The 24447-nt window shown below is 35.5% G+C and overlaps 2 protein-coding genes, 1 long non-coding RNA gene and 1 pseudogene across 8 annotated transcripts; 2 read left to right on the plus strand and 2 right to left on the minus strand.

The window, feature by feature from the left end:
- The first annotated feature begins 905 nt into the window (after window positions 1–905).
- LOC147538867 (uncharacterized) lies at window positions 906–3958 on the plus strand. 3 transcript variants are annotated; one of them, XM_086644251.1, is made up of 9 exons: window positions 906–1152; window positions 1378–1493; window positions 1929–2055; window positions 2195–2320; window positions 2444–2491; window positions 2790–2833; window positions 3004–3120; window positions 3420–3471; window positions 3605–3958. In XM_086644251.1, the coding sequence occupies exons 2-9, from the start codon at window positions 1386–1388 to the stop codon at window positions 3637–3639; spliced, it is 657 nt and encodes a 218-aa protein (XP_086500377.1). In that variant the 5' UTR covers window positions 906–1152; window positions 1378–1385; the 3' UTR covers window positions 3640–3958. The 3 variants fall into 3 exon arrangements, with proteins under 3 accessions (XP_086500377.1, XP_086500376.1, XP_086500375.1); XM_086644250.1 differs by having other exon boundaries at window positions 906–1145; XM_086644249.1 differs by having other exon boundaries at window positions 906–1145; window positions 3420–3697.
- Window positions 3959–4614: 656 nt separating this feature from the next.
- On the minus strand, window positions 4615–18186 carry LOC147538868 (glucan endo-1,3-beta-glucosidase 13-like; annotated as a pseudogene).
- Window positions 17877–23364, plus strand: LOC147538869 (Translation elongation factor EF1B/ribosomal protein S6 family protein). 4 transcript variants are annotated; one of them, XM_086644043.1, is made up of 4 exons: window positions 17877–18228; window positions 18476–18571; window positions 20570–20769; window positions 22869–23364. In XM_086644043.1, exons 3-4 carry the CDS (start codon window positions 20587–20589, stop codon window positions 23148–23150), a joined length of 465 nt encoding a protein of 154 aa, XP_086500169.1. In that variant the 5' UTR covers window positions 17877–18228; window positions 18476–18571; window positions 20570–20586; the 3' UTR covers window positions 23151–23364. The 4 variants fall into 4 exon arrangements, with proteins under 4 accessions (XP_086500169.1, XP_086500170.1, XP_086500171.1 ...); XM_086644044.1 differs by having other exon boundaries at window positions 17878–18232; XM_086644045.1 differs by having other exon boundaries at window positions 17902–18228; window positions 18476–18575.
- Window positions 20465–23388, minus strand: LOC147538870 (uncharacterized). The gene is made up of 3 exons (XR_015226139.1): window positions 21672–23388; window positions 20912–21338; window positions 20465–20792 (listed from the first exon to the last, which is right to left on the minus strand). It is a non-coding gene; the product is annotated as an uncharacterized LOC147538870 (long non-coding RNA).
- Window positions 23389–24447: the final 1059 nt, after the last annotated feature.

The raw sequence follows: 24447 nt of genomic DNA on the forward strand, positions 1-24447 counted from the left end.
TCCATTTGTTCGTCAATAGCTAGAGTGCCCAGTTTTTTGGGCATTTTAATGCCCAGCTGATTTGGAATCACTAAAAGACAAGGTTTTTTCAAAGTTTGACTACGGTGGAGACCGCTTTTGTTTCTAAATGAGGAAATATGTCACCCTCTAAGTACCAAGTTCTAAGTCACTCTATCAGGTATCACTCTCACCTTTTTCCCACAGAAGCAACTGTCTCACCTTCTCAGCTTCATCACGAACCTTGGACACCTCCTCTGGCCGGACAAATAAAGATTAATGTAGATGGGGGTTTTACAAACGAAAGGGGTTCGTCGGCTGCAGTAGCTAGAACATCTACTGGAGAGATTCTTCAATCATCATCGAAGGTTTTTCCTCCCATCTCAGCTCTCCACAGCGAGATACAAGCGGTGGTTTTAGGGTTAGAGCTAGGGCAACAACTGGGTTTAGTGGGATTTATAATAGAAAGCGACTCGGCCTTAGCCGTTGGATTTCTATCACAAGATCTGGACCATTGCCCATGGCGTTTGCTGAGAATCATTGAGGAGGCACGTGTTCGGATGGGAGCACTGGGGGTTACTGTTACCCACATCTCGAGATCAGCAAATCAACTTGCGCATGACCTCGCCACCCACATCTAATACTGACTTAGTCAGTCTTGTCCTGTAGTTAACTTTTAATTTTACCAGCTTTATTTCACTTTTGTATTAAACTGGTTAATGTTAATTTATGATGGGACTTTACTCAAAAAAAAAAAAAAAAAAAAAAAGTCACTCTATCATTTCCCTTTGGAATTTGATTTACCCTATTTTGATGGAAAGCCCATATCTATAATTAAACGGTTTTGAAAGGACTCTTTACGAAAAATACTCAAATCCCTTATAAAGGGCTAGTTCACGTGAGATGCTATGCCCGGCTGGCGGGACAAGTCAGCACGCCGGGATTGGGGCCGGGATTCCCACCGGGCATAGCATCATATTTGAATCCCAATTCATATCCTGTTAAAGAAGCAAAAAGTAACCCTAATCCCAATTCATATTCACCTTTTACCGGTTGTGCCTCTTTAGGGCGAAACCCTATAAGAAGATCAATTCTACAACCAGCACTCCAATAGCCATTCCTCACTTTCCATTTTTATCACTAACTTAGTAAGGAGTATACTATTAAATTTCATAATGATATTAATCAAACAACTATCGATATCTATTTACACTTATTTTAATTAATATTGAATAGAGTTGTTATTAAAGAATGAGTGATTAAAAGCTTTTTCAACGTTTCAGTGGAATTAATAAAATAATGTAATTTTTTTTTTTCTTCCATGGTTTAATGGTGCTATTGTTCTTTAAAATTAAACCTAATTGGTTGGTATTAATGCAGAAGAAGATATGGCGTTCAGAGGGAGAGGACGTGGCCGTGGAGGGTTTGGTGGTGGAAGGTTTGGTGGTAGAAGGTTTGGTAATAATGCAATCCAAGAGCCCTTTGTCCTTTTCCCTGTGAGTTTTCACTTTTTTTTTTCTTTGTTAGTTTCATTAAATAATGTGAATAAATTTTTGTGAATTAAATAATGTGATAACGACGAAATTTTTTAACACTATTTTTGTGAGAGTAATTCTGTATGAAAAAAATGGTAATCTAGTAATCAAGAATATAATGTCTGGGTCCTATCCACATTACCGATTACTTTCGAGCTTGATAATAACAAATTTAACAGATTCAAAGATAAACAACTTTTATGGGTTTTTCATATTTTAAACCGAGATTCGGCCGAACGCCTTCAAAGGGAACTTGCCACATAATTTCGGCATAAAAATCTTCAAATTTCTTTGTGAACTTAGCATTTCCACTTACGTTTAGCCATGTGGTATGTAGTTGCTTAAAGGAGTTGGATTTATTATTTAGTAGGTTTTTACTATTATATGTGAATGCAGGAAGATGTCACTTTACCAAATATCAATAGTGTTAAAGAGGAGGAGATAATGTTGATGAAATGGAATAGGGAATTGCAGATTTATTGGAAAGCATCTCCTTATTATTTAGAAGTCCCAGAAGAAAAGAGTAAGCATTAACAATTACATCCGAAGTCTTTTTATATCATAATAATTACAGAGTTCATCAAGTACTACTTTGTATGTCCAATTTTTTAGTATTGGATGGTGTGATATTGCTCTTATTGCTTTATGTTATTCTCTTGCAGAAAACAATGACATTGATATTGAAAGGTATTCTGATAGGCACAAGCCAAAGGGTCGAACAAAGCGTGATTCCCTTGCATCTCACTTAAAGCTTGCTCCTAATAATTTTCCAACCGAACTTATTGAAGGTATTCGATCAAAACAACATTAAAGAACTGATAAAAGTTTTGTACTTTTTCTGAAAGCATGTAAATAAGTTCATTTTGATTGTATTTGCATGTTTTCTCCTGATACAACCGATTGTTTGTTAGGCTCGAAACAGAGAAACCAGGGGAAAGTGCAGTGGAATCCCGAAAGAGGTAATGGAAAACACATTTTCGAGTCCTTTAGCTAGTTGAACATTTATTTACTTCCATATATGTTTCGAGTTATTATAACCACCGACATGTTTAATACACAAATCTTAATCATAGATCATTTTAGGAGCATTGGCTTTTGAATGTTTAATGGTTGTGCCTTTTTTGTTCGTAGTCATGTTTCAGTTATTTGATGTATTATATCGGAATATCCGTGTTACATAGGCCGAAATACATATATGGTAAGTGGCTCATAGTGATGGGGTATTTTATTAAAGCAATGATACATTTCATTTTGTAGGGGAAGAGGCAGCTTGGGAGAAGTTTGAAAAAGAAGACCTAGAGGTAACAGATATCATCAAGTCACAAATTCTATTATTTTCTTTCGATAAATTATGCTTGAACTACTTGTTATGTATATTTCTCGTTCATTTTTCTGTTCATGTTTATATTGTTTGTTCTACAATGATATGCCGCTTTGCAATAAACTTGTTAACAACTTACTAAATTAATAGGAGAAAGGTGGTGAGGATGAGAAGAAAAATAAGAATGAAGATGAAGATGACGATGAAAATGAAGAAGAGATATCGGAAGAAGAGAGCGCGTCGGATGATGACGGAGATTATAACCAGGTTTGTCACACTACCTAACTTTTGCAAGTTTTCGAGTTCGTTTTTTTTTTCATTTTTTAAATGGTTTACTACAAAAATCTTCTATTAGTAGAAATTCCTTAATAGATATGATCAAACATAATTACTCTGGCTTGGGACTGGCTCGAAGTCAGCATAGTGCCATACAAGTTCCCAAAACCTGGCCCTTGCTCGACTACCTATCTGGAACTAGTCACTCGGAAACCTAATCACCAGAATATGAATTTGGCATTATAAATTTTATGCTTGAGTTATAAACTGTGAACCTTTCGATTTTGCAGAACAAAGATTTTGACGATGATGAGGATCCCTTTAACGAGGGGGATGATGAAGGTAATGCACCCGTGTTCTATATCCTCTTCTGGGATATCTCTTCTCATTGTGGATTGGCTATTTTTCTTTCGTGAAACCATCTTTATTTGCTATCAAATCTTCTTGCTCGTGCTAATAATTTTATGTGTTTCAGAGGACCTTACATATGATAATGATGTTGATTACTAATACTAAACCTTCGAGAAGCTCTTCGATTTTGTATATACATCATAAGTGGAGCAGATGACGTTCTTTTTCGATAATACCCGCATCAGAACAGTAGTGGAGATATTAACTACAGGTAACCAGAATAGTGGGAAACCACATACAAGGTTTTTGAAGATCCATGCATATAGAGAAGGAACCTTCCCTCTAAAAATTCATAGGCATAGTTAACATTAATTTATTGATTTATTCTTACTGTTTGCTTCTTGATTGTGTTTATCCGAGGGGTCTAATAATGAAAACCTTGTTGCTTATTTATAAGTTGTGGATTCACATTTTTCAATATCTTTTGAAGTGTTAGGTTTTTTAATTCCTTCTGAATAAAATATACTAGGATTGATTACAACTTACGTACCTCTTTAAAGGATGACGCCTTACGAGAACAACCGTTGACTCGTGTTTTTCGGTGCAAAAGATCATTTTGATTCTCCTCCTTCCATGTTTTCTTTTTACTCTTTCATCTTCTACAAATGCTGATAGAGATTGCAGCAACAACACTGACGAACTTTCAGATTTATGTTATCTCTTACAAAGCCCAACTAAGCTTGGTTGTCATGGAGTTAATGGTGGTCGAGGAAAAAAACTAAATCTCTTTTTATTCGATTTAGCTTGTTTTATTATAAACAGATGACTTAGTCTATGTCAAGAATTTCCTCCACAAGGTTTGACCAGCAACGGTACTCAGGGCCTAAGATCAGGTCCATAGGTGTAGTCGATCGACAATATGTGAATGTCCTCATGTACTAGCCCTTGTTGGCCCCGAGGGATGGAGGATAGAGATTCCCTTTTTCACACTATTTGATCAGTTTGGGTTTGGATACAACGGCTTTATATTGCGTCCGTTCGTAGTGATCAAACTAGTTTGTTCTCTGTACTACTGAGATGGTGTACATCCATGACTTCTACTTCTAAATAAATTCCAAATGCAAAATATTAATTTCAAGTACCACCCAGACGATGAATCGATTGTAGCATATCTACTATTGCAGCAAACTCCCCCAAAAAATTTAAGCTTGTTAGGTCAGAACAAGAGGCAAACAAGGACATCGATCCGGATATTACCACACAAGTAGTAGATTTCACTCCACATGAAGGTGCAGTGATGGTTGTGACATTATTTGGCATTTTCTTGTTCCTGTCGAAAGATTTATAACAAAAGGGAGATTTTATAGGGCCCCCTCATTTTTGTTAAAAGGCCCCCCCCCCCCCCCCAATGATTATTTCTCAAGTGAAATGGTTCATGGGGAGGCCTTTAAACAAAAATGGGAAGGCCCTATAAAACTTCCCATAACAAAAATCATTTATGAAGATGATGAAAAGATGTAAAAATAAATGACGTAATTAACAAAAATAGTGAAAGTTAATAACAGATTCAGATACTAACCCGGTTGTAAGGTACAAGCAGCTATCATAGCCTGCAAGTATAGATGACGTATTTACGATTGGAGGGAAAAATCAAGATAGTAATGTAACACGGACGTTAGTATGACTCAATATGTTTCTACGAAATAAGTTATGTCTAAGGAGATTTTGGATACGAAAATCATACTTGGGCTTTTAGTAGTTTTTACCCCTGCACCGCCAAAGCTGCAAGCAGTATCAGTGGCTCCATGTTGCTGGTAATAACTATTAAATGCATATGAAGCATGAGAGAATAAAGAATCCGGCTGGTAACAAGGTTGGCTTGGTTAAATAGCCGAACAATCTACATCGCCCGAACTACAAGCCCAATCCAAAGCACTTCGCAAGTCCACTTCTAAAGCAGTAGATGAAGCAATACACCACGAAGTTCCACTAGAACTCGTTGCATTTGCTCCACTACTGTTTACTTCGACCGAGCCTCTTCCAGTCATATCTAAGTTATAAACACTAGTTTGGTCAGGATAAAACAAACCCCAGTTCCTCTCGGTTTCCAATCCGGGTTCCCTGTTCTCGTTGAACAACGAAAATATATACACATCCATTTCTTGACCCGGTTTTGCTGGAGTTCCTGTGTCACCGATAACGTGGCGAATCAAGTTGGTGTTATAGGTCCGAGCATTATCAGGTGTAGCAGCTTTCTCTCTAGTTGATCCTTTCGATGGCCACCCAGTCTCAGTAATCATGATGTTTATAGTCCTGAAATTTAAATCCATTAATGCAAAATAAAGAGCATCGATTTGAGCATTAAACATGTTTGTGTAAATAAGACCAGTATTAGGATCAATAACTTTCGACGAAGATTCAAGCAAAGCATAATCTAGAGATATGTTGGTAGCAGAATCTCTATAAGCATAATAAGGATAAACATCAACCATGAACGGGGACTCGTTCTCTACAAGAAATTCCAACATGGGTTTCAAAAAGTAGGTGTGCTTACTGTTGAAAGCTCCGGCAGATGGGGGAAATGATCAAGACAAGACACCTAGTGAATGGGTACTAGATATTTTGATTTTTCTATGAAGTCCAGCTTTTCTTAGAGATGTTTGAATGTGTTGTTTCCCTGGTTCTCTTTTTAGAGAATAGTTCTTAATCTTTCTGTTTTTTAACAAAACAGAGTACACCCACTTTTGTTTGTCTTTCTATCTCTTAAATCAGAGAAAGAGTTATCTTCTAACAATTAAGATAAAAAGAGTGATTATAAAAAAGAAAAATCAAATGTAAAATATCCGAGTCGAGGATACCTCTGTCCTTAAGACAATTTACACCCTGTATATCAGTACCAACAGTAATGGTGTATGTCTCCCAGGATAAAACGGATTACCTATCAAAGTAAAGATGGTACCTCTTAGTTATGATAGTCTGACGAACTTGGTAAGTAATATGAACTTCTGAACAACGATCCTTAAACTCTAATGCTTGAAAATGAATGCTCAGAAATGCAAAAAACTAATGATTTGTTTGCTGAATTCTCATGGTATTTATAGGGGTATTGACACCACTTCGTATGGGTGCCTATAGTTGAATGGATGCTTCCCAACAGTCATATTTGACTGGTGGTTTTCGGGTGCCATGTTGACTGTTAGATTTTAACGGATCTATTAAGATCTCGCGCATTGAACGCCCACCGTTAGATCATCAACGGATCTATCTTAAGAGCGCCAAATATCCTGACCGTCAGATCATATCTATGATCGTAAAATCCAAGGCTCCAATCGCTCCTCGCGACGATGCGTACGTGCAAAGTGCAACGTGCAAAGTGCAAAGTGCAAAGTGCAAAGTGCGCCTCTAAAGAGCCCAATGCGCCCTAAACGCCCATTCGCCCACGTCGAGCGTGCGTGATGCGTGGTTTGCGTGGTGCAAACCACGCCAACCATCCCATCATCCCAACCAATCTATTATTAGTAACATAAGGAAAAGTCTATATAAGGAAGTAGAACTTTCCTTATTTTTCCAATACGGTAGTAATAATAAAACTACACGTTGTAGTTATCCCTATATTTTTCCAAAGTAAATCAATTGATAACTCATTCATATGAAATCGGATTCTGACAAACTTTATGTCTAGATTCAAGAGCTCGACGAGACGAATCCAATGGTCCTGATCTTGATTTGGACAACGTTTGGTTGCCCAAACTGACAGAAAACAGATCCGGTTTCTACAGAATGTTTCTCATGGCAGGTACAACAAGAGAAGTTATATTCCTGGGGTGTTCTGTTACTTCGGCGCCTACAGTTATATACCTAATCTTTGTAGCAGGGTAATGAAGTAAGATTTGGTTCTTTAACCATGTATCTGCATTTGACTGGAACTGGGTTAAAGGTAATAAATCTGAATCTGGAATTCCAATCATGAGTTATATGCCTGTGTTGGCAAAAGCCTTGAGAACCTGAGTATTAGAATCATAAATTCTAAGGTATTTGATGTTATGAAGTTGAACCAGTTGGGCTACTTTGTCAGGGGTGGGAAGATCAGCATCATTTCTTCCATAACAGACTCCAATTGTGCTTCCTCTATAGAAATCTGAAACAAATTGTGTCTTAGAAACAAGAGTTCATCAGTCACCTGTTCTCATATAAATCAAGACATTCCAATACAAACTACACATGCAGATGAAATAAGGTCGACATTACTTATTGCGATAGATAACGCGATGATAGGCCTCATTATGCAACAGAATGGAGGATATACTGAGAATCTAGTAAGTTTAAATCTTGAAATACTAATATTTTTCCATATCCATTTACGAAATGTTGTTGGCTCATTTTACAGTCTTAATGACTCGTCTGAATCCGAGACGTTTACTTCCGACTTGTCTTGATCAGGACAAAATAGTCGTTTCAGATTATTTCAGACAATGGGTTTTTATTCTATGTCTGAACCAAACAAACCCAAAATCAACCCAACTAAATCTGAGACGAGTCAAATAAACCAACAAAACATTCTGAAATTGTGTTCAAGTCGATTGTGATATCGAGACAAAATTCAGGTCCGACCTTGAAAAGACTTGCTTCTACTGGTTCTCGCTCCAAAATGAAGTCGTAGGATGTTAAATAGCAAAATCACAAAGAAAGTAAATTTTTGTTAGACTCTCAAGTATTGAAGTATTTCACTCATAAACCATTTATTCTTTGTCATGCACATATAACTCCATCTCCTAAAACAAATCCCACATTACACAAATTTAGTGGTTGACGTTTAGTCAGATGACCGGAAAGTTTACAAGAATTCGTCGAGTACAAGGGACAATAGATTAGAGACATGAGTAGTAGTATTGTGATATTCCTCATAGTAATATGGACTCAATCCTAAAAAGCACCTTACTCTTAGAATGGGTCAGCATTGCAAGATGAAAGCTCGACATTAATGCCAAAAGATGTGAAAACTCTAATGTGCTAACTTGACACAAAACCCTTCTTAGTTCTCATGTAAGATTGGTTAAGCATTATTCAAAAAGAACATCAAATACAGAATTAAACCTTTATCTGAGACCAATTCAAGGAACACCAGGTAGAGTAAAGCTAGAAGAGGCTACAAGTCAAAGCCTACTCCAGACCTATATGAAATCAACGATCTTCATTTTCAAGTCAACATGAGATTGAACCCTTGCTTCATCTCTCCAAATCAAAGATGAGTGACAATCAACTAAAAAACCTCATAAAAGGAAGAAGAATAAAGTGGGAGAGAGTTACCAGCTGCAACCAGCAAGAAAAGGATCACCTCAAAGATCAAACTAGAACCCCTCAGCATAACTAATTCAACGACAACTTCCCTATTCCACAATTCTTTCAAGTTACTTCTCCAATGACATTTTATGAGGTTGCAGGTCTTTCCTCAGGATATAAGACATCTATATCTTCATCAAAAATAGATAAGTTATTTAATTTTATTTTATTTCAAGGTTATTTAAAATCAATAAAGGAAATTTATTTTTATTATTATATATTTTTAACAAATTGTGTTGTAAAAATAAGTAAAATGTCTGAAAACAAGATTGAGTTTTATAACTTGTAGCTTTTTTTCGTACTGATAGAGTAATGACCGAGAGCATCTCGGAAGTCTTGAACCCAACCCTCAAACTCTTGACCGACGTGGGTGAAAATTGGACCCCATGCATTTGCCTTTGTTATTTCTCGTTTAAGGTAACAACTATAAGAAATTTGAATCATTAAAATCTATTCAATGATTGAATAACTGTACATAAAAATGTAAAAGCATTACGTGTAATACGAATAAAAAAACTCTCGAAAAATGTTTAAAATGTTCTCCTAATTTAAGGAATACAGAAGAATCAATGAAATGCTAGAGAAACGTTAAAAATTTGGTTAACATAATGTAAGTAAGTCTGAAAACATATGATACATTATTATGTTGTTGTTACGTCGATTCATCACATAAGTTGGTTTAAAAACTTAGAAGTATTTTTGAGTATAAATATATAATTATATTCTTAAAATGAATTAAATGCGAGAAAGAAATTTAGAATTATGTTATATCTAAAAATGTTGTTAGAATTAGTAAGATGTTGGATAAGTAATCAAACTCTTATTCACATACTCTAACTAATTCATAACATATGTCATGCATATTATGTTAATAGAATCAATAAAATGTTTGAAAATACTGAAATGTCAGCAAAATAAATATCAGTTTACAGTATGTTTTTTTATGAAAATAAGATTGAAGTGATGAAAAATTTAACTTTTTTTGTTACGAAAAAGTGATAAAAAAATGTCACATTTAAGTATGTAGAATTAAAGAAATGTTTTACGAAGATTCGAAGTTTAATCAACATACATATAATTTTCATAATGATTTTCAAAACAAAATAGTTTGTATAGATATAAACGTTGTAATTTCGTAGACAAAGAGAAGAGAATCCCATTTTTAGGACAAAAATGACTGATTTGGTATGTTGATATTGACAACTATAAATTTTGGAAATAAATATTGAGAATAAATTTTGACGATAAATTTCATCTCTTAAAATTTATGGAAAGAATATATTTATTAATTCAACCACAAGAAACCTTTGGTTTACTCTAGGCTAAAATATATTTATAAAAGGGCAATATTGGGAGTAAATAAATGGCTTGAAGCATGGGACCAACAAAAAGTACACTTTAAGACTTATTTTCCATTTCATGTTTTATTTTTGGTCTTATAGTGTTTATTAATTCATTCGATCGGCAGAAACTGTGAGTAGGTATTTCCACTTGGTTTTAACATCCGTACTTAGACTCTACAAAGATAGCAACAATAGCAAACTCTCCTGCAGACGGAAATCGTCGAAAATCTTGGCATGATAACTTCAAGGTTGGTTTAGAATATGAAATTAACTGATCTAGTTAAATTTTATTTACCTAAGTAGTTTTAATTGACACTATGTGATATCATATAGGATGTTGTTGGTGCAATTGATGGTACATACACCAGAGCAAATGTTCCTATCAAGGACCAACCTAGATATCGAAATATGAAGGGTTTCATTTCTCAAAATATCCTTGTAACGTGTGGATTTGATATGAAATTTCATTACGTACTTGTCGGAGGGGAAGGGTCTGCTCATGATGGTCGTCTATTAAGATTTGCAGTCAGTCGTTTTGGACGAAAACTAACTGTTTCAATAGGTAGATAGTTTGATTTAGATGTATATTGACTGAAAGATACTACTTAAGTTTTACGTTACTAATAATAATCATAATGAACCTCGTCCATGTAGGCAAATATTATTTTGCTGATTGGGGATTTCCCCTAGTACCTGGATTCCTCACACCATACCGTGGTACTAGATATCATCTTAAGGAGCACGTTGGTTATCGTCCCCAAACACCCAAAGAGTTATTTAATTATTATCATTCATCATTGCGCAATGTTGTAGAAAAACTATAAGGTTGTTGAAGAAAAGATTTGCATAATTGCGAAATTCTCCGTTCCACGACATCGACACACAAACTAAAATAGTAATAGCATGTTTGTGCATTGCATAATTTTTTACAAGATGGAAATCCTGATGATATAAGTAGTGATGAAGAAGAAGAAGAAGACAATGGTGGTGAAGAAGACGAAGATAAGGATGTGCAAGACGCAGAAATTAACATTGTTCCATCACAATTGTAGACAGCTAATAGGGATTTGCTTGCAGAAGACATGTGGGCCGATTATTCAAACTGATATTTATGTGTTTCGTACTTCTTAGCATGTTAAAGATTATGATTTTCTTTTAGAGATATTTCTTTTGCTATTTCTAAACTAAAATAGAATATTTGATTTGTTTAGTTTTTAGTATAAAACTGCAATAAGCTTGAATCTGTCTAATCAAAATTGATGATATTGTGAGAGTTTTTTCAATGAAGATGGCTTCTCAGTCTGATAACATGGACTCAACCAAAAAGACTAAGAGACCAACTGTAGTTTGGAGCAATCTAATGGACGACATTTTAGTGCATACTCTTTAATTACAAGAGTATATTAGTCGGGAAAAAAACGGAAACCAATAAGTAATAGATGAGATATTCAAGAGAGTTGGAGTTACCATTACTATTGAAAACATCATATCTCGAACGAAAACATTCAGAAAGCATTACTTTACCGCGAGAGCTGCAATCAATTCTAGCGGTTTTGCGTTTAATACGGAAACTTTTCACAATGAGGCTGATGATGATTCATGGAATGCTTATGTAGCGGTAAGGTGTACTCAACTTGCTATTTTTCATATACAAAATTTGTTAACAATAAGTTTTATTAATATTGTTGACTTTTGTTTTGTAGGAGCACCTAAATGCAAAAGACTTGCGCACGACCGAGACACGTGGTTAGTGGTTAATGTCAACATTAACTTAAAAGTTTTGTCATTTTTCCTAAAATTTTCATATTTACTTGATTTTGGTTTAGGTGAAAGTGCAAATGTGGAGTCAATTAATTTGGATGAAGATGATGGTCTTGGCTCTCCTGCTTCCACTCAACGTGCCCGATCTGTAACACCAAAGCAAAAACGGCGATCATGATCAGATGATACAACTATATTGTTTGCAGATGCTGCAAATAAACTTGCAGAAACATGTCAAACTCCTTCACTTAATGGAATAGAAGGTGCACTATTGATCATTCCAAGCTTTACAGAGGCCGAGTTTCAAGATGCTTTGGTCTTGTTTTTAGATAACTCAGAACTTGCACCGCTATTCTTAGAACTTTCTGAGAGATTTCGAAGAACATGGCTAAGAAGAAAGTTGTCAAAAGTGTGATAAATGAGTAAAAACTTTTGTATTTATTTTAGTATTAAGGTTTTAGTTGCTTATGGACATTCTTTGAAGTGAAGACATCTACTATGATGATATTTATTAAGTTATTTCAATAAATATTTTTAATTAATATTAGGACAAATATTTGAGTCATTTTTAAGCTTTTAAAATAGAGGCCTTTTTTATTTTAATGAAGTATTATGTTACCGACAATGTTTTATAAATGAATGATTTAGTAAATAAATATTTTTCTATATGCCAGACAAACAACAGAAACTAACAACATGAGAAAATAACTTTATTTTCTTTGGTGAACCAAACAGTAGAAAATTTGAAAAATGTTTCAAAAACATCATTTTCTAGATGAAAGTGTTTCTCAGAGAAACACTTTCTCTTTTTTTTTTCCATTCCCCAACTTGGAATCAAACGCACCCTTAAAGATTAATGCCTTAAGGATTAGCTAGGGTATCGATTGTAGGTTAAACGTTATAATTTTATAGTTTTTGCATTTAAGTCACATGTTATAGGTTTATGCTTTTTCGTTTTGGATGTGGGTTATAAGTCCTTCGCTTTGGAGCTTTAGGTTTCAGGTAAAGTGTTCCTCCCTCTCTTTTCCTACTCATTTTCTCTCTATCTATCGTGCTCATTCTCTCTCCCTCTCTCTTACCCTTTGTCTATCCCCTTTGTCAGAGATAAAGAGGACCTCGAGAAAGATTGCAGCTTCGTGGTTGGTCGCCCACAATGTACACTATACATCTCTTGTCTTCTCGACCACGAAACCCTCAAGAAAGGTTTCGCTACCTTCAAGGAGGCCCTCTTCGTCTCGGAAGAAGAAGGTTCCGACGAAGAAAACATTTCCCTTTATCTTGAGAGAGAGAGAGAAAGAAAAAAAAAACAGTGAGTGAAAGAGAGAATGAGTAGGGAAGATAGCGAGAGAAAGAGAGAAAATGGATAGGAGAAAAAGAGATGAAGATTACAGAGCAAAAATGAAAAAGATAATATTATTTATAGACTCAAGATAAAATGTCACTAAATTAAATTTAATTGACCAAAGTCTTTGTTCAACAAAAAATTTTCTAGACGACCAAGGACATAATCCATATTTGAATAATTTTATTCGGATTATCTTTTGAGTAGAATGGGAAAGAGAGAGTCCCTTTCAAATTTAACACATTTTACTATTTTGGGGGAGGCGGATAATGTTTGAGTGTTGTGGAAAGAACATGTATTCGTAGGGCCAAGGTGGTGATGACTCATATAGATGTAATCAAATCATTATTCTTTTTAATCTTATCCTATACCCATTATCCTACTACTTTGGGAAGGTAAGGACCTTCAAACTATGAAAATCATAATAATAAATTATTAACTTAAACCCATAAATAGTATAAAATAGTCAATTAAAAACTCAACTTGTTTAATATTGAAAATAAGATAACAAATGGGCAAAATAAGATTACTTCCTCAAATGTATTTTCCCAACAATTTTACTGATTCGAAGATAAATCTTATCTAGTCTCTCTAACTAATGGTGTACTTAGAGTTCCAAGTTTTATTTTTCTATACATCGGTGTTTCGAGATGAAAAAAAACAAAGAATTTAAATTATTATTTTGTGTTGATAAGAACATTAAACATTACTTTATAAACCTTGTCCCACAAGTTGAACTTTTTGGATAACATCATCCTTACTTGTATATATAGTTTCATGCTTTCTAAGAAAGACCAATCCTATATAACATTATCTTATGTGCTTATATCTCTTGGACTATTCAGATCTAAGCTTGTTTAGTCTTCTTCTTCGTCTTCGTCCTCTTTTTTTGGAGTTTCGATAAAAAAGGAAAATGAGCAACCAAGAATACAATCAAATTGTGAACTTTAGTGATTCAGCTCTGATGATAACAAGTCCTTATTCTCGGATTGCTACTCTAAACATTGAGTGGCCAGTAAATGATATCAATGATTTCATATCACCCACATTTTCGCCATGTGACGATTCAACAAGTACTACTTCCATTTCATCATCGTCGTCTTCTGAGCATAATGGGCCTTTGTACGGATTATCTGATCTAATGGCTCATCTCCCCATCAAGTAAGTCTCATTTGTTTTCACAAAATTTGTACATTTAAGTGACTTCATATATATTCGAACTAAGTAGTGTTTGTTTATGGGATATTGCAGGAAAGGACTTTCTAAGTATTTCGAAGGGGAATCTCAGTCATTTGGTTCTCTAGCTAATGTTAGTTGCTTAGAAGATCTTGAAAAAAGGAAGAGAACCCATTGTGTTAGAAAGAATAGAATGAAAAAGAAGATATGGAAAAGCTATGGAGGTGGTTTAGATATAAAGAACAAGACTATTTTAAAATCCAAGAATAAGTCTTCTTCATCATCAAGATAATTAGCTTCCTTATTTGCAACTTAAAGTTGGTGGATGGTAAAAGAGAATTGGTTTTTCATGGTGCCCCAAATTACCTCAAATTCATCCTGCAAAAACAGCTATCTATATTGATGTAAAAAAATTGAAAAAGAAAACACAACAAAGTTAAGTTACAAAGTTCCTAAGAGTAAATAAACGAATGCGAACTTCAATGACTTTTCGAGGAATGTTAAGTGCTTTAGTTTAATAGTTTCTTTGTTCCTTTTCTGTAAATTTTTGTTATTATTTTTTATGGAAATCTAGCAATTAGTTAGGAACCAATTGAGCAACCAAATGATAAAACGATCATGAATTCTTTCCAAGACAAATAATTTATTTCTAGTTATTAATTAACATTTCTTAGCTATCAATTATGACAATGACTATAATCTATTCTCCTGAAGTGTTAATCTATTCTTAGTTGATAATAAGAAATTCATTAAACTAGTTGGATGAAAGTTTAATCATTATTTTCAAAGTTTGTATATACATGTGAAAAGGGATCCTTTGGACTTGGCCAAATTATGAGTGAATACTATAATTGTTCAGCATATTGAGTTTCTAACTTTGATGTAGGTTGTGTTTTTTTTACCGTTTGAATCTGAATTGGTTGAATTCTTTTGCAAGTTAGATGTTTGTTTTCTAGATCTCAATCATGATTGAAACGTTTCAACATGTTTAGCTCAAGCTTGACAAAAGATAAAATGAAAAACAACATCCAAAACAAACTCTTCGATTTAAGATTGAGTTGAAAGAACTGTAAATTTCAAATACTCCTGATCTAATTAAAATCAAGATGAAGAAGCTATTCGTACGGGGGGACATCCAAAACATGATAATAGGTGGGAATTTATTCACAAAATTTATAGAATTCTAGAGAATATAAAGAATACGAGTACGATTTTATAGACAAAAAACGTCGGAGAAACAAAGGAAATAATAAGACACAAGGAAAGCAAAAATAAAACAGAAGCCAAACCTTACAAGATGAAAACTGTCAAAAATGACTTGGAAAGGAGAATTGATGCGGATGGTGTATTGGTCATGTCTTGCATGTTCGGTTGCCACTGGCCACATAACATTGACACCAGCTAGACGTGGAATATGATTTGGGTGCTTCTATAGGCGCCCACATTTTTTGCACTTTGGCCTGCCATGCTATAGTAGTACTCCTTAACTTCTTCTTCCTTCATTTTCATTTCAAATTTTCTTCCAAAAATCTTCATTAAAATCCTTAGATTTTTTTATATTTCTAGAGGGTATAGTTTGTAGGTAGTTCATTATTTTAAGAAAGAGAATGAAGAAAGACCTCCATTTCTTTTCTCTGTAAAGATCGATCCTAAAATTTGTAATTTTGTTTAAAGAATTTTTTTTACTTTAAATTAGTGTTTAAAAAGTTTTTGAAGTGCTCAAACATTTGGACAACATTTATCATATGTTTTGAGTTGATTTTGAGTGGTTTTGTAGTACGTAAGTAGTAGTGGGGTTTCTCAGACTTGAAAAATTAAAATGCTCTTGAATTAGTTCGGTCTGAGACCATAAGCAAGCTAATGGACTGGACAATCCGATAAGGTAAGAAAAGTCGCACACTGTCCAGTCTGAGACCTTCTAGACTATCTAGTCCGATATCTCTTGAACTGGATCAATCTAAGAGTTTGTCTGCCCTCCCAGACTGTCTAGTCCAAGAGTGGGCTGCCTAGAGAGGCCTAGTTAAATTCCATTGACTAGAATCAATGACTCGAATGGGTGCTTAGAAAAAAAAGGAGGTGAGCATATAGACCCACCCTTACGATACATGTGGGAGATTTGTTATTTGGACCCCTTTTCGTATAATTGACTTGCTGTTTGGACTTCCTTATTTCAGTGTTCCCCTTTGGACTTCATTTTTCAAAAAAATGTTAAATATAACCGTTCCAAAACACATGACAAGGGAAAATACTATTATATCATTTACTTGACTTACGAGAGTTGTTTGGGCTCCCTTTCTTACAATTGAGTTATTATTCGACACCCCCTTATTTAGTGTCGCATTTTGGACTCTTTTTTTCAAAAAAAAAATGTCAAATGTAACCTTTTCGAAAAAAATGTTCAAAATATGCTAGTGAACACTGAATCCTAATGTCGGTCCAAACAGTCACCTAACGGTCGACCAAATTGTTTTAACCAGCCATGTCTATACACGTGGCAACAATCAACTACTCGAGTTAAATAAACTATGGAGGTCCAAACTGCAATATTGATTATATAAGGGTAAAGTGAGAAATTTTTAGATATAATTTTAGAGACGGAATATTCTATCAAAAGGGAGTCCAAAGTGCAACACTGGAATAAGCGGGTTCAAACCGCAAATCTCCTGATTTCTATCCACATATGCGTCCAATTCAGTCCCTTAAAAGTAGGGGTGGATTTCACATATCGTCACTAGTGTGGGGGCAATGTCAAATTTTCTAAATCTTTTGATCACAAGTCACAATCTATTCCAACTTCGGAACATCCGACTGTACACCGTCGTAACCCAGCTAAACCCTAGATTCCTCTTTTTCTGTCTCGCTGCGCCACCACCATCACCACCACCGCCTCCCATACAAGGTACGCCGTCGCACTTTCATCTCTCTATTGCTCTCTCTAAATTTCTGCATTTTTATTCATGACAAAAGTTCGTTACCGACCTGAGGACAACTAAAGAGGAAAAAGGGTTGTTCCATTAAAGCGCCATTTCGTTTAGGTTAGAAAGTCGATCGGCTTATCGTAATCAACTGTTTATTTTTTTACTCTTTGATCTAAATTGTTGAAACCCTAGTTTCTAGATTCATGAAAATTTTGTGTTCTCAAGTGGTTTTAGTCAGTCATTTGATGCTACAGACTAGGGGTGGGATTTTGGCCCGGAAACCCGAAATCCGCCCACGACCGCCCGAGTCCGAAGAGTCCGTGACCGGCCGATGACCGAAGCAGACCGTACCCGCCCGCCCGGAAGATCCTAACCGGACGGACGCGGGCAAAAGTCCCTGCCCGGTGGTCCGACCGAGTATGCCCGTTTCTTTTGTCCGCCCGATCATACCCGCCCAATTACCCTACCCGTTATACCCGCCCGGTGATATAATTGATTTTAAGCCGTTAGATATGTAGGGTTAATTACAACCTTTAGATTTGAAGGCAGAAATATTTAACCTAGAAATTCTATTTTCTTTGCCTTTCCCTCTCTCAATCTCAGCCGACTGCCGACCTCACTAAACTCCCTCTCGTAGTCTCGTCCCTCTCCTTTGAAGAATGAAACTTGAAACCCTAGAATCTGAAAAACCTAGAATCAATAAACCCTAGAATCAGTAACCTCTCAGCCTCCTTCGTCTCTCCTCTGTTGATTCGACAACCTCTTGAGTTGAAGCTTTCTCAGTAACCCTAGAATCAGTAACCTCTTGAGTCGAAGCTTTCTTCATATCTTCTCTTTGTCGAAGCTTTCACTCTTTGAATCTCTATTTGTAAGTATGTTTAAACGCTTAACCCTAAGTCCCTAAGTGATTTTTTCTTTATCTCTCTTTGAATCGAGAGGTTTTTTTAGTATTAAATTTGATTAAACTTATCCTTCACTCTTTGTATCTGATTTCTGTTGGTCAAATGTTTGAGCTATTCCTCAAATTAAGCCTTCGTCTCCGAATCAATCTCTTAGGGTAATACTGTATGATATTTGTTTTGTGTTAGGTTTCTAACTTATTTCATATTTTGCAGGTGAAGTGGTGAACCCACTATTTCATATTAACCACTTGGTTTCTGTCTTTCTTGGCTTAGTTCTTCTTTATCTTTCATCTAAGAATTGCAAGCTCTGTAAGTATGTCTATATTTCTTGCAGTTTATATGATATCTGTGTGATGGTCAGTAGAATCTGATGGTTAGAGTTAAATCAGAATAATGAAGGTTAACTCTGATTCTGGCTGTTTCTTAGTCAAGTTGAGTTCAGCAACATGTCTGATTTATTTTTTTGACCAAATGATGACAAATTTTGTAGCTTTATTGATATGTATGTCGAATGGTTTGATGTTTCATGATTTTATATGATATATGTGTGATGGTTAGTAGAATCTGATGGTTAGAGTTAAATCAGAATAATGAAGGTTAACTCTGATTCTGCCTGTTTCTTAGTCAAGTTGAGTTCAGCAACATGTCTGATTTATTTTTTAGACCAAATGATGACAAATTTTGTAGCTTTATTGATATGTATGTCGAATGGTTTGATGTTTCATGATTTTATATGATATATGTGTGATGGTTAGTAGAATCTGATGGTTAGAGTTAAATCAGAATAATGAAGGTTAACTCTGATTCTGGCTATTTCTTGGTCAAGTTGAGTTCAGCAACATGTCTGATTTATTTTGTAGACCAAATGATGACAAATGTTTTAGAGTTTTCAATGAAAGATTGTACCACGTATGAAGCCATGAAGGTAAACTCTTGGATTAGCCTAATAACTTGATATGATTCCTTAGGCCAATTTATTGGTCAAGTTGAGTCGCTTCCTGTTTATGATGGCTGATCTAGAGTTAGCAACTTGGTTTGATATGTATGCTGATTGCTTACTTTGGTTGTTGTATTACTACAACTGAAATAGTAGTAATTGTTGTAGGTCATGGACCTTGGAGCTTCATCAGCTTCTGGTCCGAGTACCGCAAATCTGGTTTCATCTGGACCGGGTGTTGGTACAAGTACCTCAGCAGATACTGCTGTTCCAGTTATTGTGCCTTCTTCTACTGTTGATACTACAGTTCAAGATGGCTCAAAGAAAGGAAAAAAGAAAAAGAGAACATCTAATGTATGGGTTCATTGGGATCTTTTTGATGTTCCGATCCCAAATGACCCTGAGAACAAAAAAAAGAGAATGGCTAAATGCAAATATTGCGGAGACATTAAAGATGCCAAAACTGACAATGGAACAACTCACTTTCGCAGGCACAATGATAGGTGTGCTTTGCTTAAGGTTGATTTAAAACAGTCAACCTTGTCCTCTGGCCAATCGGGCCAAATGACTACTTTTAAGTATAGCCAGTCTCGAGCTCGAGACAATATGATAAAGATGACTGTAATGAATGAACTTGCATTCTCATTTGTTGAAGATAGATTTGTTGAGTACACTATCAATGACAGTTTTTGTCCAACATATGCGAGGTTCTCTCGTGGCACCCTTAGAAATAGATTGCAAGTATTTTACAAGGAAGAGAAAGAAGATCTGAAACAGATCTTAAAGGAAACCTATGAAGGTCGATGTTTCGGCAACTTACTGGCATGTCAAGATTTTAAATCTAATTATCGACACCATGTCTTTGTAATCATCGAAGTATCGGCCAAATGATGATCTTTAAAGTCCGTATTCATTTACTTTTGGGGATTATAAAGTGGGTGTTTGATCTTTAAAGTCTGTATTCATTTACTTTTTGGGATTATAAAGTGGATGCTTAGAAAGTAGTATTTAAGCTATTAAACAGATTTAGTTGGGAACAAAATTTTATTCATTTTTTCATTAGTGACCGGTGCCCGATCGACCGTTACCCGAACTGCCCGAGTTTGAAAACGGTCACGGACGGGCACTTTGTCGAGAAAAATCCGAAATGCCCGTCCGTTTTTGTCCGGATGTCCGAGTGGACACTTGATACTTGTGCCCGTTCCGCCCGGGACCGATTAAGTTAGTGTCCGTTTCCGCCCGCCCGGACCGATTCCCAACCCTACTACAGACAGTGAATTTAATCAGTTTTGGTCTGAATTTGGATGGGGTGTCTGGTTTATTTTATAGATTTGAGAGTTTGTATTAATTTGTTTCCTTTTAATGACTAGTTTGAGGAAAAAGAAAGATGCCTCTTTATGATTGTATGCTCTTGATGAAACCTCATGTAAAGAAGGATCAAATGATGGAGTTGATTGGTCGGATAGGACAACATGTTATTGGAAGGAATGGAGTTCTTACTGATATGAAGTCCTTCGGGACTGTTCAGCTCGGTTACGGTATTAAGAAGCTTGATGGAAGATACTTTCAGGTATGCATATACTTATACTTATCCTAGACTCGGCTGACTTGGTGGGACTCGGGCTAACCCTAGACTCGGCTGACTCGGTGAGACTCGGCTCGGTGTACTGCCGAGTCCCGAGTCACTCCCGAGTCACTCGGCCGAGTCGTACTGCATAGCTTTATGATTCATGTCATTCCTGTGAAGTTACCTTGTTACTCTTCTTTGTTTAATTGTTTGTCACTTTGTCTTACGAAAAGTCAGATCCACATTTGGAAGTTTTCATATCGTTAATATCTATGAAACATGAGCTCTATACGAGAGGTTGTTCTTTACATAGAAGACGGTTAACCTAGAAAACTATTTTATGGTCCTAGCACCATTTTGTGCAAGTATGGGCAAAATATACATACAAAATCCCACATTGTAGATTGTACTCAATTGACTAGAATCCAAATCTCCCTATATTCACCGTGGCCAAAAAATTCCAAGGAGGATCCGTATTATATCTGATAATATTGGAATGATTTCATGTTGCTTGCTTGTAAAACCAATTTATAAGCAAGTTTTAGTATAAATCTAAGTTAGTATTCAATCTCCTACACCCAACTCACCCGTGTCTCCGACTCTGTAAACACACCCTCTCTGATTCCACTGGGTGGAACTTATAGGATCATGCCTTGTGATATCCGGAATTCTTGCATCAATTACCAATTCCTTTGGTAATACAAAACTACTTTTAGTTAAGTGAAGAAAAACGAAATGGTAGTTGGATAGGTTGATCCTCAGGAGTTACGTTGATCGAATATACTCTGGCATTAGGTAAGGTTTTGTCAGAACTTTATATCACCGGTTTCGACTTTTACGATGAGTTTCTTGTTGTTAGTCAAAACAAAAGATAGGAAGCTTTCTATTCTGCCCGAAACATTTACAAACCCTTCTTGTCCTAAGATATTTAATTCATTCGCCATCTCTTTGCTCTATTTATTACAAAACAATGAGCTCAAAACATGTCATTTTGCACAGAAATTTGGATTTGTGATCGCCGGAATGAGTTTATCCCACTAGTGTGAATTCTTCTACCGCGCAGCACTCCACATTTTCAAATTCTCTATTTCCCATAACAATAAAGAAACAGAGAAATGAAGGATTTTTGGTGCAATTCTTCCGCCTCTCAACAAACTTATTAAAGAAATCTAACATCAACTCTTTAAAGATCACTGCTTCAAATCTTGTGCATCCCAAAGTAGCAACTGGTCTGGTTAGCGTGATTATCATCTGCATAACTCGATTCCTCATTAGAGCATCTCCAATGCAACACTCAATTTAAAAGATTAGGGTCATATTGTATTTTTAGAGTTATTCCTTAAAAACTCTCTCCGTTGCAAAACTCAATTTGGATCTCTAAGATGACATGAAGGTAGTTAAATAAGATATCTTAAGAGCACATTCAGTTTCTAGAGTATCCTCTTGATATATCTCTAATTATCTAACTCGTAATGTTTGACTTCGGACCAATAGAAATCAAGTGATCATCTATTTTCAAAATGATTAAATATTTGTGTACAAAAGTAACCATGTCAGTTAAGTAAATAAAATTAGTTTAGAGTTTTGCGTTGGAGACACAAAAGAATTTAGGATCTCTATTTTCGCCACCTAAGTATGAGAATCTCAATTAGAACCCGACACAGGACGAATATAGATCTTTTTGAGTTTTGCATTCGAGATGCTGTTAGAAGTTAGAACTATAAACTAAAAGCTATTGTTGGTAATACTAATTTTTTTAGTTCATTAGAGAAGATTCCAAAAATTCTAATTTCTAATATCGTAGTTCTTTTTGACTGTGGAGACTGCTCTGTTGAACATTTAATGATAATCAAATTATGAGAAGTTGTCCTTGTCTTCTTCATTGATCTCTATTAATGTGCTCCGACTTGTTCACACCTTGTAGGAGAAACTATAATTAAATAATAGTTGAACTAAACGAGCGTTGGAGATGTTGACTTACAATATCGAACACACTGGCTTACATTTGTACTTTTTGTCTGACCAAACAAATCACTTTTACTGCAAAACTTGTTCATGAAATGATTAGATTAATATATAATGTATATTGCTTTGCACCACAGGGTCAACTGACGCAGATGACTATGATGGTCACACCCAACTTCAACAAAGAACTACATTACTTGAACAAGGAAGACAGATTACTTCGTTGGCTTCTAGTAAAAAACCGTAACACAAAATACGGTTTGGAACTTGGAGGCGAGGACGACATAAAAGGAGAGTTTGGCAGGTTCTCTAGAACCAGTATTTATGATGAGAGAAGTGAAGATGATGAAGACGATGACGATGATGATGAATACGAGATACAGGAGGAAGGGGAGACCAGTGAACAGATTAAGGAGTAAAATACTGGTGACTCTCTTTGTTATCAAATTTGAGCTTTATTTGGTTTTTAGTTTTGCTTAAACCAATTCTGCAGTTAATGTAGTAGTTCTATAAATTGTACATCAAGAATGTTTTAAATAAGAATTCAAGAAAGACTGATGTTAGGGTTGAGATTTTACAAGGCTCGCCGCCGCCTAATTGGTCTTATTTCAAGACTAATATAATATTCTTGTATCACCTAAATCCAACCTAGACATTATAGGAATAACACAAAACAAAACATAGGAAGTAACTATCCTATTAACATTTCAGTTAGGAGGGTATTCTAATTCTATCCAAACTTTGAATGAGAGATTTGTGTATATTTTTTTATATTTGGAAACCTTTTTTCTCTTCAAATGATCCTTGTACATGTGCTCCACAATTTGATTGTGCCCTAGGGCCAAGGGGGGCGGGTACACCTAGCAGGAGTTAAATTTTTTTTTTTAAGACAACATAACTATATATTAAAAGAGTTAGTCACAGAAGAGTTATGATGAGAAGAAAAGCAGTTAGGAATATAAGATGAGGTAGAAGAACCCTCTTTCCTAGTGTTTAATAGCAAGTGAGTTTGCTTTTGAGTTTAACTTTCTATTAACATACAAAAAATTGATTTGCTCAAAAAAGGATCTAGCATCCTTGACTCTTTCCAGAGTGTGTTTAGCTGTCCAATGCAAGTTGTTCGAGATTCCACTCAAAAAGTTGTTGATGTTAATGGAGTCTCCCTCCAAAATCAGTAAACTGACACCATGATTCTTTGCCCGGAGAACTTCAAAAAAAGTTGCCTACCCTTCTCCTTCATCTACTGATCGTGCTTTGGTGATGATGGAATCCCTTACGATCTGGATTCTTGTATAATGAACCACAATAGCTAAAACTGAAGTTAGAGTGTTTTGAACAAAAGAAACATTATCTTGATCACTCCCAAAGGGTTAGGGGGTAGGCTCGTAGCATGGATGTCTGGGTTTGGATGCATCTCTTTATAGTGCAGATCAAGGTTGTGGTGTTCAAGTTGGACCCTCTGAAAATCATGTCACATCTGCACTTCCAAATATGCGAAATAGCTGCAGATAGAATTTCAATCTGGCTTAAGGTAGCAGATAGGTCTCTTTCTTCATCAAGGTCATGGAAGTATTTTGAACCATTCTTGGAAACGGTGTAGGACAAGTCATTTAGGCAGTTGTGATTGAATTCTCCAAAGATTGTTATCACTGTCCTACAGTATTGAAAGAAGTGGAGACATGTTATCTGATTACCTCTTAACCAGGAGTGTAAAAT

Source organism: Eschscholzia californica, unplaced genomic scaffold, assembly GCF_041429995.1.
Source record: "Eschscholzia californica isolate CP2 unplaced genomic scaffold, dmEscCali1.0.p SCAF_5, whole genome shotgun sequence".
In the NCBI taxonomy this organism is placed as follows: domain Eukaryota; kingdom Viridiplantae; phylum Streptophyta; class Magnoliopsida; order Ranunculales; family Papaveraceae; genus Eschscholzia; species Eschscholzia californica.

Excerpts from the sequence above, each read along its gene's own strand:
- LOC147538867 (XM_086644249.1), top strand. The coding sequence starts at position 1,386 with ATGGCGTTCAGAGGGAGAGGACGTGGCCGTGGAGGGTTTGGTGGTGGA. Across the intron at positions 2,321-2,443 it reads TCCAACCGAACTTATTGAAG|GCTCGAAACAGAGAAACCAG; the intron begins GTATTCGATCAA and ends ATTGTTTGTTAG. Across the intron at positions 2,492-2,789 it reads GCAGTGGAATCCCGAAAGAG|GGGAAGAGGCAGCTTGGGAG; the intron begins GTAATGGAAAAC and ends TTCATTTTGTAG.
- LOC147538869 (XM_086644043.1), top strand. The coding sequence starts at position 20,587 with ATGCCTCTTTATGATTGTATGCTCTTGATGAAACCTCATGTAAAGAAG. Across the intron at positions 20,770-22,868 it reads TTGATGGAAGATACTTTCAG|GGTCAACTGACGCAGATGAC; the intron begins GTATGCATATAC and ends TTTGCACCACAG.